At 41.3% G+C, this 16,393-nt stretch overlaps 1 protein-coding gene across 1 annotated transcript in view; it reads left to right on the top strand.

The window, feature by feature from the left end:
- Window positions 1–16,393, top strand: part of MYO6 (myosin VI) — a 105,618-nt gene that overhangs the window by 31,589 nt on the left and 57,636 nt on the right. Inside the window, exons 2-7 of the mRNA XM_080998282.1 lie at window positions 136–268; window positions 5,379–5,448; window positions 7,988–8,061; window positions 8,911–9,040; window positions 11,158–11,263; window positions 12,252–12,307. Coding sequence (XP_080854408.1) covers window positions 152–268; window positions 5,379–5,448; window positions 7,988–8,061; window positions 8,911–9,040; window positions 11,158–11,263; window positions 12,252–12,307 — 553 coding nt within the window. The 5' untranslated portion in view covers window positions 136–151. The remainder of the gene's footprint in view (window positions 1–135; window positions 269–5,378; window positions 5,449–7,987; window positions 8,062–8,910; window positions 9,041–11,157; window positions 11,264–12,251; window positions 12,308–16,393) is intronic.

Here is a 16,393-nt window from a genome sequence, read left to right on the forward strand (position 1 = left end):
TTTCCTAAGAAGTGGCTGAGCTAGACCTTTTCCTTCTCCAAATATTTGGAATATACCTGCAGTATTAAACATGTAAGGAGAATCTTACCGGATGGTTGATTGATTTACCTTCATTTCCCCCCCTTCTCTCTATAGAAAATAGCTCCTCAAAATGGAGGACGGGAAGCCTGTCTGGGCTCCGCACGCGACTGATGGGTTTCAGATGGGATTGATTGTGGATATTGGCCCTGATACCTTAACAATTGAACCTCTAAATCAAAAAGGCAAGGTAAGTATCTCCAAAAAGGTGATTACAAACCTTTCAAGAAATTGTTTTAGTTGAAGAGAAGGTGTATGCAATGAGGCTGAGGCTGTTTGTCAAGTAATTTAGAATATTGATCTTACTTACAGCTTTGTTCCTATGACACATGACTTGGGGCGCCAGACTGCCTTTGAAGCTCCACTCAGTGGCTTGATCTGTGTTATGGCCTGCTGTTGGGGGAAAAAAAAAGTATTCCAAAGTACACAGTTATGTTAAGGCCTCTGAAAGCGGAAGTAGGAAATGTGTACTATGCCATATGGGGACTTGTAAATACACTGCTTTCTTTTCTGCATTTCCTACTCTGATCAAAGTTCTCTGCCTTATCATGTACCTAGTTTTAAACTGGAAGTTGTTGTGGTTGGATGAGTTGGTCAAGATCCAGATTTTTTCAGGTGATTGATCATTCCTCAGGAAAACCTACCGTATTGCCCCGTATATAAGCCACACCCGAATATAAGCCGCTCCATTCCTTGCTGCTCCTGGCTGCATACTGGGCGGGGGGAGCCATGTTGTGTTGCCGGCGGCCTTTCCCCTTCCTTGTTCTCTCCCTTCCTGGCCTTGGGGGAGAGGACGGGGGACTACGTGTGGGGCGGGTGCCACGCTCCTGCTGCGCTCCTGCCGCTGTTTGCCCCACGCTCCTGGCTGCATACCGTAATGTTGTGAATATAAGCTGCACTTTAACTTTTCACGGTCAGAATTTGGGGAAGAAGTGAGGCTTATTCAGGCCAATACGGTATACAGTGGTACCTCAGGTTACATATGCTTCAGGTTACAGACTCTGCTAACCCAGATATAGTGCTTCAGGTTAAGAACTTCGCTTCAGGATGAGAACAGAGTTTGTGCACTGGCGGCGGGGCAGCAGCAGGAGGCCCCATTAGCTAAAGTGGTGCTTCAGGTTAAGAACAGTTTCAGGTTAAGAACAGACCTCTGGAACGAATTAAGTACTTAACCTGAGGTACCACTGTATTTTTGTCTTTTATGAGATATAACAAGCAGCCACGAAGTGTTACTATAATGCACCTTTGGGCAACTTAATCTTGAATGTATTCTTGTTGTCAATCTTATGTCCCACCCAAGTGAAAGACCTATATTTTCTGGAAGAGCAGTACTTTACAGTGTCAGAATCCCTTCCAGCTCTACAATTCTATGAATCTATAGCTCTCTAGTTGAGGGAACCTAAAATGTAGGTGAGCTGTCTTAAAATATCCATTATAAAATCATTGTGGATACTTCTTTGAGAAATTGAGATTAATCACTGCTGTATGAACAATTGTTGGGACTTTTCAGCCTGTTTAAGCACCATTCATGGGAGACAATAATACTTGAGAGCCTGCTGGATTGTGAGGCAACGGCTGTAAGAGGCTCATTGAGAAATGTCATAGCAATGATTTTGATGTGTCTGTTTACGATTCAGCACCTCTTCAGAGGCAAAGTGGATGTAGGCCACAGAAAACCGGAAGGGTTACACCTTTGTTATCGCTGTCACTTAAATTGATACGGTAACTTGGTTCAATGTTAAAGCTCAGATGGCTCTATTAACAAGACTTTAGCTGTCACGATGTATTTAATTTTAGTTTGTAAGAGATTTTGTAAGAGTTTCGGTGAAATTGTTACTCATATGGCTAATTGTCTCTGTAAGAATACTTGGCAAATGTCGTGTTTCATACCAATTTATGCACAGTATATATCTGGGATCTGGAGCTATTTTATTTCTGGGTAGATTACAGGCTGAACTAGACTGCTGTAAATCTGTAATAGACACTGAAAATCATGGTCGTGCTTCTGCTCACTCCTCTCCCATAATGGGTTGGGTCCAGACTTAACTACTAATGGTGGTAGTAATACTGGCAGTATTAGTAGTAATATAAATTATTGTTAGTTTATTTGCGGACCTCCTTTTATCTGAAGACTGCAGAGCGGTGTGCATCATAATATAAAACCACACAACGGAACTACAGTATACATTAAAATGTCCTTAAATTTAACATTAAAATTAAGTGACCTCAGAGGACACTGTCAAGGATTCAAAACAGCCCTAATACCTCATCTTCCTCCAAAAGCCCAAGTAAATAAATGCAACTTTAAAAGTTTCTTAAAAGACAATATTGAGAGATCCAGTTGTACGTCCAGTGGGAAGGAGTTCCATAAGTGAGGTATCAGTATAGAGTGGTGGTGACAGCAGCAGAGCCTCTTGGTGGGGCACACTGGCAACGGCACTCTAGCAAAGTATTTGTGTCCTGCACCATACTTAGGCTTAATTGAAATCAGTGGATCAAGTTAGGCATGTTTTAAGTCTGATTGATTACATTAGGACCAAAGTTTACTAACTAAGTTTGAATCTGACTCAATGCCTGGTGCAGCTTACTTCATATTGTGACACCACAATATGGATTTCCCTCACCTTCCATCGTTTGTTGGTGGTGCAAAATGTGGGAAGTTGTGACATTGTAACACAAGGCAAATTGTACTAGATGTTACTTGGGCAAGCTAGATAGTTAGCTGCCATTTTCAGCTGCAGTCATACAACTAGAAGTATCTTGGGCCTTCCAAAAGTTGCCAAACTCCAACTCCCATCAGCTCTGTCCATTGACCACACTTGCTGGGTCAGGTGGTAGTTGTAATTGGGCAACATCTGGAGGGCCAGAGGTTAAAATAATGTCTAGAGTTCCCTGAAGTTAGTAATGCTATTAATAAATATGGTTATTATTTTGAAAAGGTTGCTATTTTGTAGCAGTTTTTTAAAAGAGCAACTGTTCCTGTTGCGTGACTCACAAAGAATCCATGAGGCACAGGTAAACAATGTACAGAAAATCAATAGGTTGTAGGTTTATTTATTTTTACCCTTTGTATATCTAAATTTGGAATGTAAGACTCCAAAACAAATAATAACGCATTGATGGTTGGTGGAAATCCTAGTTGTAGGTCAAGAGGTGAAGCCACAGGCTTCCTTCTGCCAGGGAAGCTAGGTATATCTCCTAAGGAAGAAGTCCGGTGAGAAGGAATTTGGTGGGTTTTCCTCAGGCATAATCAGTGCTTTTTTCTAAATAAATGTTTAGGGGTACTCTCATTTTTGACTCAAGAAAATGTTGCGGGTGTTGTAAATATGTCTAATTTCTTTCTCAGTAAATGCAGGCTTCCAGAAGGTGTTGCCATGAGACATGGGCTTGTCCCCATTTGAGCCTTATTTAGCTGTTAATATACTTTTTCCTCACTTGAATTAGACCAGAGCAGTCCACACTAAGAACCATTTTGTGTCTGTGAGTTCATGTAGGACTGTGAGTTCACTAGGTCTCCTGAGGCAAGCCATTCTCTTGGTCTTAGTCCTGCTTCTGCAGGTAAATAATACTAATCGACCTTATGGGGTTATTATAAGGATTTCTGCAAGATCATGTAAGTGAAGCAGCTTGAAAATATGGAAATGCTATATAAATGTCATGTGGTATTTTGATATTACATTAAATTAAACTTCATTTTTCTCCATGAAAATTAATGTGATTAACATGTTGGCTGAATCCCGACCAGCATTGCAGATAAGGGGTATGTTTTTGGACATCAAGTGATCTCTGATAATGGGATAGAATCGGACAGTCACTCGTAGCTTAAATCCCATTTATTTTAATGGGACTTGGTCATAGCTAAATTTTACTGAATTGTGCTGAAAGTCAACTTGTGAAGCCTTGTGAAACATTTTTAGTTGGATATCACTTTTTAAGTGGATGACAGTGATACCCTTTATTTATAATTTATTTTAATTCTAATGTCTTTTTAAGAATCATTTTTCAAAGAATCTCAGATGTGAGGTGTCTGAAAACCATTTTCAATAAAGCTGTACCCCGGTGAGAGGGCCAGCTGATACACAGAAGTAAAAACACATGCTCAAGCACTGCAAATATACATGTGTAATCTAGGAAATGTGTTTAAAAAGTATGCTAAAGGATCTAGTATATTAGGACTGTCTATATGTCTTACTTAGCATGAGCTCTTTATCCCCCTCTGCCGTCTGCTTTCTTCTTGACAAAACTGATCCTCTTTTGATCTCAGTGGAACCATATGTTTATTTTAATGTCTGCATTGACGTGAAATTGCTTGTTTAAAATAAATTGGTTGCATTTCAACCAATTTCAAGTTTGCATAGAATGTCACCCACATAAACCTCCCACCTCTCTTCTCTTTGATGGAACGTGTACAATTTGCACAAAGGGAAGAGGACACTAGTCCTTTCCTGTAGCAGCTTCTAGCCCCCTTGGGGTGCCATGCTGAGGTCCTTGTGGGAGGGCTTCCAGAGGTGTTTTGGGCTTGCTCTAGAGAAGGGCCATTTCAAAAACCTTGTGTATGAGTAGAAGGGTTTGGGGCCTACCAAGTGATATTATTAGCAGTTCTGTTGTTGTCAGGTGTGTAACCCGCAGTCGGCAAAATATTTGATATGGTGGGGCATGGTTGCAGTTTGTTTTAACTGGAATGTTTCTGAAGACTGAATTACATTTAAAGTCTTTATTAACCCAACCTGCAACATCACAAATTGGAAAGTGAGATGTAGATGTAGGCAAAATATAACAGTTTTGCTGCTCAATTAAATGAAACATCCAGGATGTTTGAAATCAAAGAAAGATACCTTGGTTTGCCTAACTTGAGGAGGACAAGGGAAGGTAATATGGACCAATGGTCAGTCATCTCCAACATCCTTGCAGATGCACACTGGCTCGACGGAGGTTTCCAAAGACTCTTCAGATGAAGCCCCACTAGAGAGCTTTGCAATAATTCAATCTAGATGGGATTAAGCCATGTGCTGCCGTATGTTTGCCACACTTCCTAGGTAGGAGCTCATGACCATTAACACAAATGCAGTAGCCTCAATCTGTAGTGTTCCCCGATTTATTTTTTTGTATTTCTGATATTTGAATGGTATTAGCATTTTGGGGAAATCTGTGTGTCAGAAAAACTGACTGGGTATGTCTGAACCTCCCCTCTCCCCCCGTGCAGCTCAGTTTTTAAATAAAGTGCTTTCATGTAAATTGTTTCTTCATATATCTTCTCAGTTTATAGCTGAAGCCAACATTATCTTCTTTTTCAATTACAGACCTTTCATGCTGCTATCAACCAAGTCTTTCCTGCAGAAGAAGACAGTAAGAAGGATGTGGAAGATAATTGTAAGTGAAAGTTGTAAAACCTGGCTTGGCTAGCAAGATGTACTTATTTCCCCATTCAGATCTTTAATTTTTGCAGTTAACCCATATGCTATAGTTATCCGAAGACAAGATGCATATTGTCTTGTGATCCAGACTCTGCTTGAAAGAATGATTTGGGTCTTGAGCCCCAAACCTAGTTTGAATCACTCTGGCTCAGAACCAGGCTTTGCCACTGGTGGGGGAGCATCCTTGAAGTGGAATTCTACCAAAGGCAAACTCCCACCAGCAGAAGGGAGGAAGGCTACTTTTGATAGCTTCCTCTTCTTCTTGCAGCCCCTCCAGAACAGCATGGAAGGTGATCCTTAGGGCTGCAAGGGGGTGCGGGGGACAGAGAGGGAAATGGCAAAAGACCCCTCTCTCCCACCTCTTGCCAGCAGGATCTCTCTACTGGATCAACACTGCAGGCAGACATAGCCTTTGTATTTGTGGAGGTTGGAATTTGGATTCTGCCTTCTGCACATAGAAAGTGTGGGGCGTGGGGATACTGCATGCGCGAATCCATGAACTCTGTTCACCCTGGTTTGCTTTTCAGAGAGGGAACACATTTTTGTGATGTATAGCTCACTGAATCAGAAATATAACAAATAGAATAAAGCAACACAGACCTTGATCTGAACTGCAGCTGTGTTGCCCTTGACTGGCTTGTTTAGATGTTAGATAGTATGGGGAAAGAATGAAAGCTATCCCAATATATCCCTGGAGAACAAATGGGCAGCTAACATTTTATTTCGGACTGCTCCTTTCCGCCTATGATTGAAGAAAGTCTGCTGAAAGACTTATTACTAGCTTTTTGTGCAAGAGCACAAAATGTGGGTTTAGGGTGGTTTTCTAGCAGAGTGCTGTTGCTGCTTCCTGGCTCTCACTGTACTCAACATGGCCTGTACTACAGCCATTCAAAAAGTAAGGTTCATTCCTGTAAGTATGTTTCCATTTTTTAAAATAATATTTTTAAAATTAGTTTTACATAAAGATGATACAAACAAAAGAGAAACAGAAAAAGAACAAGGTTCTCTCAAACCTTCAGACCTCCCTCCATCCTTCCATGGGTTCAATTTCTAATTCCTCCCCCCTCCCCGCATCTTTTACTGTAATCTATCTATTATATAGGGACGCGGGTGGCACTGTGGGTAAAACCTCAGCGCCTAGGACTTGCTGATCGCATGGTCGGCAGTTCGAATCCCCGCGGCGGGGTGCGCTCCCATCGTTCGGTCCCAGCGCCTGCCAACCTAGCAGTTCGAAAGCAACCCCGGGTGCAAGTAGATAAATAGGGACCGCTTACCAGCAGGAAGGTAAACGGCGTTCCGTGTGCTGCGCTGGCTCGCCAGATGCAGCTTGTCACGCTGGCCACGTGACCCAGAAGTGTCTGCGGACAGTGCTGGCTCCCGGCCTATAGAGTGAGATGAGCGCACAACCCTAGAGTCTGGCAAGACTGGCCCGTATGGGCAGGGGTACCTTTACCTTTACCTTTTTATCTATTATATATCCATCATATCAAAAGTTCATGTTTCTTTACAAGTGTCATTGTATTCCTACCAATGATTTCAACTGTTTACAGTGGTCTCCCAAATATATTGAAAAGTTAATCCAGCCTTTCACAAATTGGTTTTCCTGATTTCTGATCTTTCCCATCAGTCTTGCCATTTCAGCTGATATGCTGTTTTGTAGGTGTGTTTCCAAGAGAGGAACATAATTTTTTTGTCCCCCCAAGGGCTCACTATGTATGTTTAGGTACCATTTTAAACATATTATGCCTGTGTGTATATAATAATAATTGTATTTATTTTGTATTAAATAAATAAACAAGTTTATTTCTATATTTATATTTTATTAAATAAAAAAGTTTATTTTTATATTTACTGTATTTTTCGCTCTATAACACGCACCAGACCATAACACGCACGTAGTTTTTAGAGGAGGAAAACAAGAAAAAAAATATTCTAAACGAAATAGTGGATATATGATTTTTGTGGTTCATGCTGTGGCCACAGACATGTGATCTGACAGTGAGTTTGGAGTAGCCCAATGCAAAAATCCTGAGGATCCATGTGGATCCATGCTTTGTAACCACAGAGGAGGGAAGGAAGGGGAACCATGGATCCTCTGCTCACGACTGCAACAGATCCCCCCCGCCACCCGCAGGCATTCGCTCCATAACACACACAGACATTTCGCCTTACTTTCTAGGAGGAAAAAAGTGAGTGTTATGGTGCAAAAAATACGGTATTTTTATTAAATAAAAAACAGCAACAAAAATATACAGCATAACAACAAACAAAACTATACCCCCCCTCCCCAGTTTTAAAGGCCATAGATTGTTTAATTAGCCAAAGCTCTGGGAGAAGAGGGTTGTTTTTGCCTGCTGCCTAAAGCCACCAGGCGAGCTTCTCTGGGGAGAGCATTTGTTTTCTGTGTACTACTTGGAGGTGAAGAAAGGTAATAAAAACTGGAACAAGTGTGTGTGTGCGCTGTGTTATAAAACATCACTGTGCTTTCCTTGTAGGTTCGCTAATGTATTTAAACGAAGCCACACTCCTACACAATGTAAAAGTTCGATACAGTAAGGACAGAATTTATGTAAGTACTGTACTGACTTGTAAAATGTGGAGGTAGAGGTGTTTGTCACAAACAACGGCTCAAGCCACGTTCCAGAATCCAGGGGAACCTGTGTGTGAAGAGGCAAACCTGCAAAGGTTTCTCTACCTCAGATGGCCCATGCTTATAAGTATGGCCCCACAGCCCCTTTCTACATGTTTTTCCTCTTCCCCTGAGTTACAAGAATATGGCATGTTAATAGCAAAGACGCATTTCCTCCCTTCCTTTAAAAAACAAAGCAAAAGAAGCACACGCCACCTCTGACCCTTCCTAGCTCAGTTGGCCAACTTAATCTTTTATGTAGCTATCAGATTGCCTGATTGCATGTAATGAATTCTGACTAAATGACACATAGTCCCCACCATCTGCTCTGACAAATGACAGCTGTGAAATAGAAGGAAGAAACTTTTGCAAGGGTGCCAGAAACAGATACGCAATTATATCAAATACATTTCCCCTCCTTTCTGCACTCCTGCCCCCTAAATCCTAAGTTACATATTTTGTCTGCATTGGGCTGTTATTACGATTATTGCTATTATTTCATTGCTTGGTGTATAATTGCACAATTTTGGAAACGGTTCTTAATTGCGGCTTATACGTTTAACAAATGCAGCTTTAAAAAACACACACAGTTGTTACATATGCTTTGAATTCAAAATGGTTCTCAATTCAAGTGGCTCTTGAAGCGATGAGATTGACCTTACGGATACACAAGTCCAATCTCAAAGTCACGTTCTCATTTTGAATTTTGTAGTAGATCTCTGGAGTCTTTAGAAATTCCAAATCAATGAAACACCGTTATGGATTTTCTTTTATCTTTTCTTTTGGCAGACATACGTAGCCAACATCCTGATAGCAGTGAACCCGTACTTTGATATACCTAAACTTTACTCATCAGATGCTATTAAAAAGTATCAGGGTAGATCACTTGGGACACTGCCCCCGCATGTCTACGCAATTGGTAAGTAGTATACCATTTTGCCTTTGCTTCCAATCCTGATGCATTTTGTTTTGTTTTGTTTATTTGGCTCATGATATTAGGGTGTTTTCTCACTTGTTTTAAACAGAGAAAAATGGGTAATTGTCTCTAGTCACTAAGGTGTCCTAAGATGGTGCCTGGTATTAGTAATGGATTTTAGGAAGTCTAATTAAACTGAATCTGAATTGAGACAAGATGGCAGAACTGGTAGGAAGTCCATCTGAACATGATCAAGGTAGTTTGCTTGTTCTTGTTGGGATTATGATTTCCTTCAAGGATTAGGTCCACTCATGGATGCCTGCATAGCATCTGGAGCCAGAAGTGCCTTTCATTAACCTTGTTTGGTGTGCCTGCTTTGTATGGTCTGATAGAAAAATGATCTAGCTGCCGCTTGCTTGCTTATTTATTTATAGAAGCATTTTTATATCCCTGATTTGTGCAACGTAACACAGTAGTGTATAGCAGTGTATGCAGTAAAATATAAAACATCATAAAACAGTACGAAATGGTTTAAATGGCTGATCAAAAAATTTAAAAACTTGCCTAGGCCTCTCTGCTTAAAAATATCTTCAAGGTATGCCTGAAATTAAAAAGTGATGGTACCTGCTGAATCTTTGCTGGAAGAGTGTTCCACAGCATGAGACCAATGACGCCAAATGGCAGGCTTGTAGAGGCCAGTTGGGCCTTTGTAACTTGGGAGTCAACTAACAGTATTCCCCTCTATGATCTTACTGATCAAGCTGGGATATAAGAGCTCAAGCAGTCCTTAAGGTATGTTAAGGTCCTTAGGTAGTCCAGGGCTTTGCATATGAGCCTTGAAAGTGGCATGGTTAATATTACCAGTCAGTGCAGATGTTTTAGCCAAGGTGTTGCATGCTGTTGGGGCAGTCTAGCTGCTGCATTCTGCGCTACCTGAAGCTTCTGAAGCACAGCCACAGCCATCCCCACATAGAGTGCATTGCAGCAATCCAGTCTTGAGGTTAACAAATATATGGAGAAGAGTGGTCAGATTATCCCAAGTGGACCCTTAGGTTCTTAGATGCTAAGTAGCACTGGGGACATAACGGAACTGACAGGTGGTTGAAAAACACGCATCTAATGCTACTCTAGACTTGACTGTGCAGATAGGAGTAGGACCACTGTAATACAGCGCCTCCAATTCCCATCTCACACAGTCGATCAAGGAGGATACTGTGGTCAATGGTATCAAAAACCACTGAGAGATTGAGTGGGGAAAACAGGGTCATACACTGTCCCTCTCTCCATAAAGCACTACCAAGGCTGATTCAGTCTCAGAACTAGAACCCAGATTGAAATGAATCCAGATAATCAGTGTCACCCAAGAACAACTGAAGTTGTTCCAACGTCTGTGCCCCAAAGGAGTATTGGCAACTGACTAGTAGTTATTGCAAACCATTGCACCCAGAGTGGGCTTTTTAAGGAGTGGATGCATCACACCCTAGATCCACATGGTCACCCTACTCCAGCTGTCTTAATCTGTTGTCCATACATCGGCTGTCTCCAGGTTACATTAATGCAATGTGTTCTGTGAGGTTGCCCATTAACCACAATTCTCATCCAATGGGCTTTCCCCATCAGAGGTGAGGTGGGTGCTTTCAGTGGTGTTGCCTCCAAAACAATATTTACTTCTGACCCACTTTTTGTTCATTTTGGTGCCATGTTAAAGATAGGTAGCTTGAGGGCTCTTTCAGCTCCCATTTTATTTTTTACTTATTTACTTCTGTTCTATTTGGACCTAGTTCCTTTAATGCGTTTGTTTTCTTAAAAACAACAAAAATTCGAATTTCATATATTTGTCAGCCACTTTATAGATTGCATTGTATAAAAGTGGGAAATAAATGTTGTAAATAAATAAAGTAGCATTATTTGTCTGTCTAGCATGATATTGCTTGTTGGTATTGGAAAGAATTCTCAGGAAGTAAATAACTTCAGGTGAATACTTCAAAACATTGCGATTTCATTACTTCAGATGATGCTTACACAAGAACATTACATAGTGTTCAAAAGGCTAATGAAAACATTGATCTGTGTTGTTTTATATGAATCCATTTTAATGTCCTCTTAAATGTTTACTTCAGCCGATAAAGCATTTCGTGATATGAAAGTACTCAAGATGAGTCAGTCGATCATTGTGTCTGGAGAGTCCGGAGCTGGCAAGACAGAAAACACTAAATTTGTTTTACGGTTTGTATATCTAGTTGAGAACATTACCATTGAATAAAATACTGTGTGCTGGCTGTTTTAATCTCTCTTAAGAAATCGTGAAACTCCTAATGGGTGTAATTCAGATACACAAAACAGCATGGATGGCAATTCCAGGGTGATTCCATTATGTACAGGGAACCCCACCTGCCCCAGAGACTTCCTGGTGACAGGAAGCTTTCAAAATACGCATCATGATTCTTTCATTGCACTCATAATTTACTTTTCTTTATTGCCCTTTGTCCAAGGAACTCAGGGATGGTGTTCATGGGTTTAACATCATTTTACATTCCCAATGGCCCTGTGAAACTGCCTAGGCTGAGAATCAGTGATGGACCCAGAGGTCAACTTCAGCTGAGGTCTGCCCATACCAAGACACTAGTAATGTGCCATGCTGTCTCATTGGATAAAAAATATTACGACAAAAAACAGTTTCTTCAGACACAGGACATGCATTCTAGGGTTCCACCCAAACGCTACATGTGTGAACGCTGCTTATATAGCAGCTTTTCCCCAACCTCTCAACCATGCCCCCCCCCACCAATGCAGGCCTATAAGGTCACTGAAAACCCTTTCCTAGGCATCATACCCCTCAGGGAAGTCTTCCTGAATTCCTTGTATTTGTCTGTCTGATTTTTCCAATTCCACTCTTCCACTACATCCCGGTGCCACACCACACTCTTTCTTCTGGAAAGTTCCACACCTACTAGGAGAGGTAGTTGTAATTTGGAGGTCCCGACTGCACAAAAATTCTTTCACTTGCATAACTTTTGGATGCAGCCCACAAACCAGGGAGAAAGGAGGGAAATGGCAGTGTCTGCTGTTCCTCAAGTAAAGTAATGCAAAAGTGGTGACATTTATTTAATCCAATTTATATAGCCACCCTTCGATAATTATTCCTGGGGTGGTGGTGGTTATATAAATATGAAAACATATATTTGATAATGTTTCTTTTCTTTCTCTCCTGCAGGTATTTGACTGAATCCTATGGCAGTGGTCAAGATATTGATGACAGAATTGTAGAAGGTACTTTGTCATGCTTAAATTTCATTTGTATGAATTAACAATAACTAACTGAGGTGGAAGAAATAGGTATCACACTGCCATTTTGAAATGTGGTGTTGTATAACATCCTTATAACAGGCCATGTATTGGAAAGTATACTAATGAATGTGCCCAGTTATCTTACCAAGATACCAAATATGAGGGTGTCTCATTCTGTCAAGCTTCAGTTGACAAACAGTAGGCACTTTCAGCATTTGACCTCGGAATGGTTATGGTCTGTAGGAATCGGGAATGAGCTTCCTTTCTCTCTTTAAATCCAAATCAGAAATACTGCCACCAGACTTAGGGCCTTGGATGCAAAAGCAACTATCTGTGGAAGTAGAACCTGAACCTGTTCTATGAACTTTTGTACTAGCACCAGTGGAAGGCTTCTTCACTGCAGTGTGTCAGGGTTGAGTTACAGAATGAGTGAGCTGGTAATGAGAGGGCTATGAAAGGTTTTGGAGCTTGGGCAAAGTCTTGTGCAATAGCATACGAGAACAATAATTTATCTGGGTTTGGAGTCACTCTTCTCATCCACATTAGAGCAGAAATGGGTTCAGGCCTTGAGGCCAAAAGTCACCCTCTAGACCAATGTTTCCCAAACTTGGGTCTCCAGCTGTTGTTGGACTACAGCTCCCATCATCTCTAGCTAGCAGGACCAGTTCTCAGGCATAATGGGAACTCCAAATCACTGGAGAACCGAGTTTTGGAAAACCCTACTCTAAACCTTTCTCTGCGGACCCAGAAGTCTTCCCTTGAACTATGATCCTGCCTCTAGCTCTTACTTTTCTTGCTGGAGAGGAGTGTATATTATTTTATTCATTCGTTCATTCATTCATTCAATTTATATACTGCCCTCTACCAGAAGATCCCAGGTAGTGTACAACATTAAAAGCACATTACAGAACATCAATGATAAAAACATAATAAAAAACATACTGAGAGATAGCCTAATAGTAAAATAATCATAATAATAGCAGTCTACTCCGCCATACTTTCACAGGCCATAGATTATTTAATAGCCATACGCCTGGGTAAAGAGGAATGTTTTTGCCTGGCACCTAAAAACATGTAATGATGTTGCCAGGCAAGCCTCTCTGGGGAGAGCATTCCACAATCTGGGAGCCAGCACAGAAAGTGCCCATGTATGTGTGTAGAAACTAGTCTAAGAAGATTGCACAAGAAGGGAATATGACCCCCAGGCTGCAAACGATCCCCCACCTCTGTACTGTAGTCTCACCGAGGCATTATCCACATGTAGACACTATGCATGGATTAAGGAAGCAAAAGGCCATGTGCCACTGGCCAAGCCCCACCTCCTGCCCTGGCTGTCCATATATAGGGAAAGTGCATGCTTGAGCAACTGTCAGCACATGGATGTCCAGAGAGCATGGCTAGTGCCTTCCATGCAGAATGTTGAGAGCGGAGCCAGTGGCACAGTCCCACTTCCCCTTCCCACCTGTAGGTTCTCTGCATGGAGACTATCTGAAGGTGGCTTAGGTGAGAAGCACTCCTTCTGCGAACGGCAGGTTTGAATCCATGGCAGGGTTACGAGAAAGAATTTCTCCAAATTTGCATCCCTCTTTCAAAGGCTTCAAAAGATAGAACGGCGCAGAGCAAAGGATAGAACCATCCACCTTCCGTACCTTTGGTACCATCCTGCAGTTCTTAATTCTTTTATGCCAGATTTCATTCTTAATTCTTTTATGCCTGATTTTCAATGAGTCAGTATGCTCATTATAACATGTGAGAGTAAGATTCTCCTGTTCAGCTGGGAAATTAAAACTGTCCCATATGATGTTACAGACAGATATAGATAGATGGACAGAAAGAAAGATAGATTTAGATACATAAGAAAAAAGGGAAATCCTGCCATTTGAGCCTTTGTGAAAGGGCACATTGCACTGGGGCTAGATTGAGCATCTCTCTCCCTGCTTTCTAGCCAGTGTCAAACAGAGAGCAATGTGTCCACCTTTAGTGAATGATGAAAGACCTGAGAACGATGTCTCTTAAAAACAGTCAAATACATAGGCATTCCAAATCCACGGCTGACAGTTGGACATAGCATTTGAAGCTGCACAGTTCCTGAACCCTGCTACCTAGAGGTTTGAGGTTTTTTGCAAAAGGGTTGGGGAGGAAGCTTTGAAAAAAAAATCTTACCTAGAACAGCTGCCATTGCTGCACACTAGCACCCGTCTTCTTTTGCACATCTTAACATGCATGTGTGCAGTGTGGCTGCATTGTTACAACAGAAGGACTTGTTCACAAAGCCTTTTTTGTAGCCTCTTAAAAAAAAAAAAAAAATCTTCTCACATTTGAAGTACTTGTAAACATTGAGTCTTTGTTGTGATTCTTTTGTGTGTTTGCCTGACAAATTGGATAGCTTGAAAGGTCACCTACCAACCCAAATTGTTTTCTGTGTTACAAATCAAGGATAAAAAAAGAAAAAAACACACACATGCAAGAAAACTAAAAAGTTGGTTGAGAGCTGTCAGCTATCATCTTTGCTTTTCTTTGGTATTTTGAGATCAGTACTTTTTGTTTTCTTTAAATATCCTTAGAGACAGAAGTCCAAATTACTTTTTAATGCTTGTACTTCTGTCTCCCCCCCCCCCCTTCCCAATTCCTAAAACATTGTTGGGACTAAATAGATAAATGTTTTCTGAGGCAAAGGCAATTTTAAAATGTGGCGTTAGCTAAACGTGTGTGTGTAGCAGTAATGTGAATCTGAGGAGGACGGGACCTAAATGGGGACTTCCTTGAGTGCAACATCCCTGCTGAGGCTTGATATTACATGCCAAATGGGGGGAGATACAGCAGAGCCAGTGACAAATATGCATTTCTTAAGATTTCCCAGAAGCCTCTGCTGTTGGAAATAGAATGCTGGACTATGTAAGCTGTGGTCTGGTCAAGCAGGACAATTATAGAACAGGTGTGGGCCTCCCCACTGGTGCTGGACCTTTAACAACATGCCAGCATGTCTCTTGGTGAGGAATGATGGGAGTTGTGGTGCAACAGCATCTTGAGGGCCTCAGGTTCCCCATCCCTGCCTTACAGTGATATTGCAATGAGCAATATCAGTAGCTTTGTTTTGTATAAATGATGCCTGCATCTGCTTAATATTGTTAATTTGCCTTGTACCTGCCCTGCATGGAAAATTTCCTTACCGTTGGGAAACTATAGCCTATTATTACTATTACTATTATTATTATTTTGTATCAGTTATTAGTTGCTTTACTCGTGGAGGTAACTCATAGGCTCAGTAGAAATACTAAAACCAACTGCAATAAGCAGATTAAAAACTTTTTAAAACCTCAATAAAAGACAGGACTTACAGATCCTGCCACACTAGAAGAGGCCAAAGATACTTAAAAACCCTTCAAATCCAGGGCCCAAAGCCCAGGTGAAAAAGAAAGCTTTTGCCTGGAGCCTAAAACTAGATAAAGATGGTGCCAGGGGCGTCTCCCTGGGGAGAGCAGTTTATGCTGTTTTGCATTGTTTTTGATGGCTCAGTTAGTTCTTGAAGGAGGAGTGCAGTCTTTGCTGGCCCAGTGATGCGACAGCGCAGCTTAAACGCCATAGTCCGGGCAAGATTCCAGGCACCTGCTTGTTGCAAGGCCAGTGGTTCTGTTTGTGTTTGTAGCCGAGCCATGGGATCAGGGCTGTCCTTTCCGTTATCATCAGATAGTTGCCCTGATCTGGGGATCACAGAAGCAGCTAGCAGGCCTTGTGCATTGTCCTTCTCTCAAGGAATGAGATAATTCATGTGCTTGGGGATGCAGCTGCAGTTGCTTTAAACAAGCAATTCTGACCGTTTCTAGGCAGCATCTTAAGGACTAGAGCAAAGTCTAACTTGCCTTATAGATTTTCTTGAGGGTTTCTTTCTTGAATTGTGTATTGTAAAAAGGATGGAAGGGTGGAAATGACTGTGTGTTTATCTATAAATATATAAGATGAGGTGAGCTGCCTGTAATTTATTTTGAAAAATGTAATTTTATTCAAATTCTTTGAGAGAGTAACACATTTAGGGATTTAAAAATTGTGTTTGCTTTTCTGTGCTTTAAA

Source organism: Podarcis pityusensis, assembly GCF_964106645.2.
Source record: "Podarcis pityusensis genome assembly, chromosome: 3".
NCBI lineage: Eukaryota > Metazoa > Chordata > Lepidosauria > Squamata > Lacertidae > Podarcis > Podarcis pityusensis.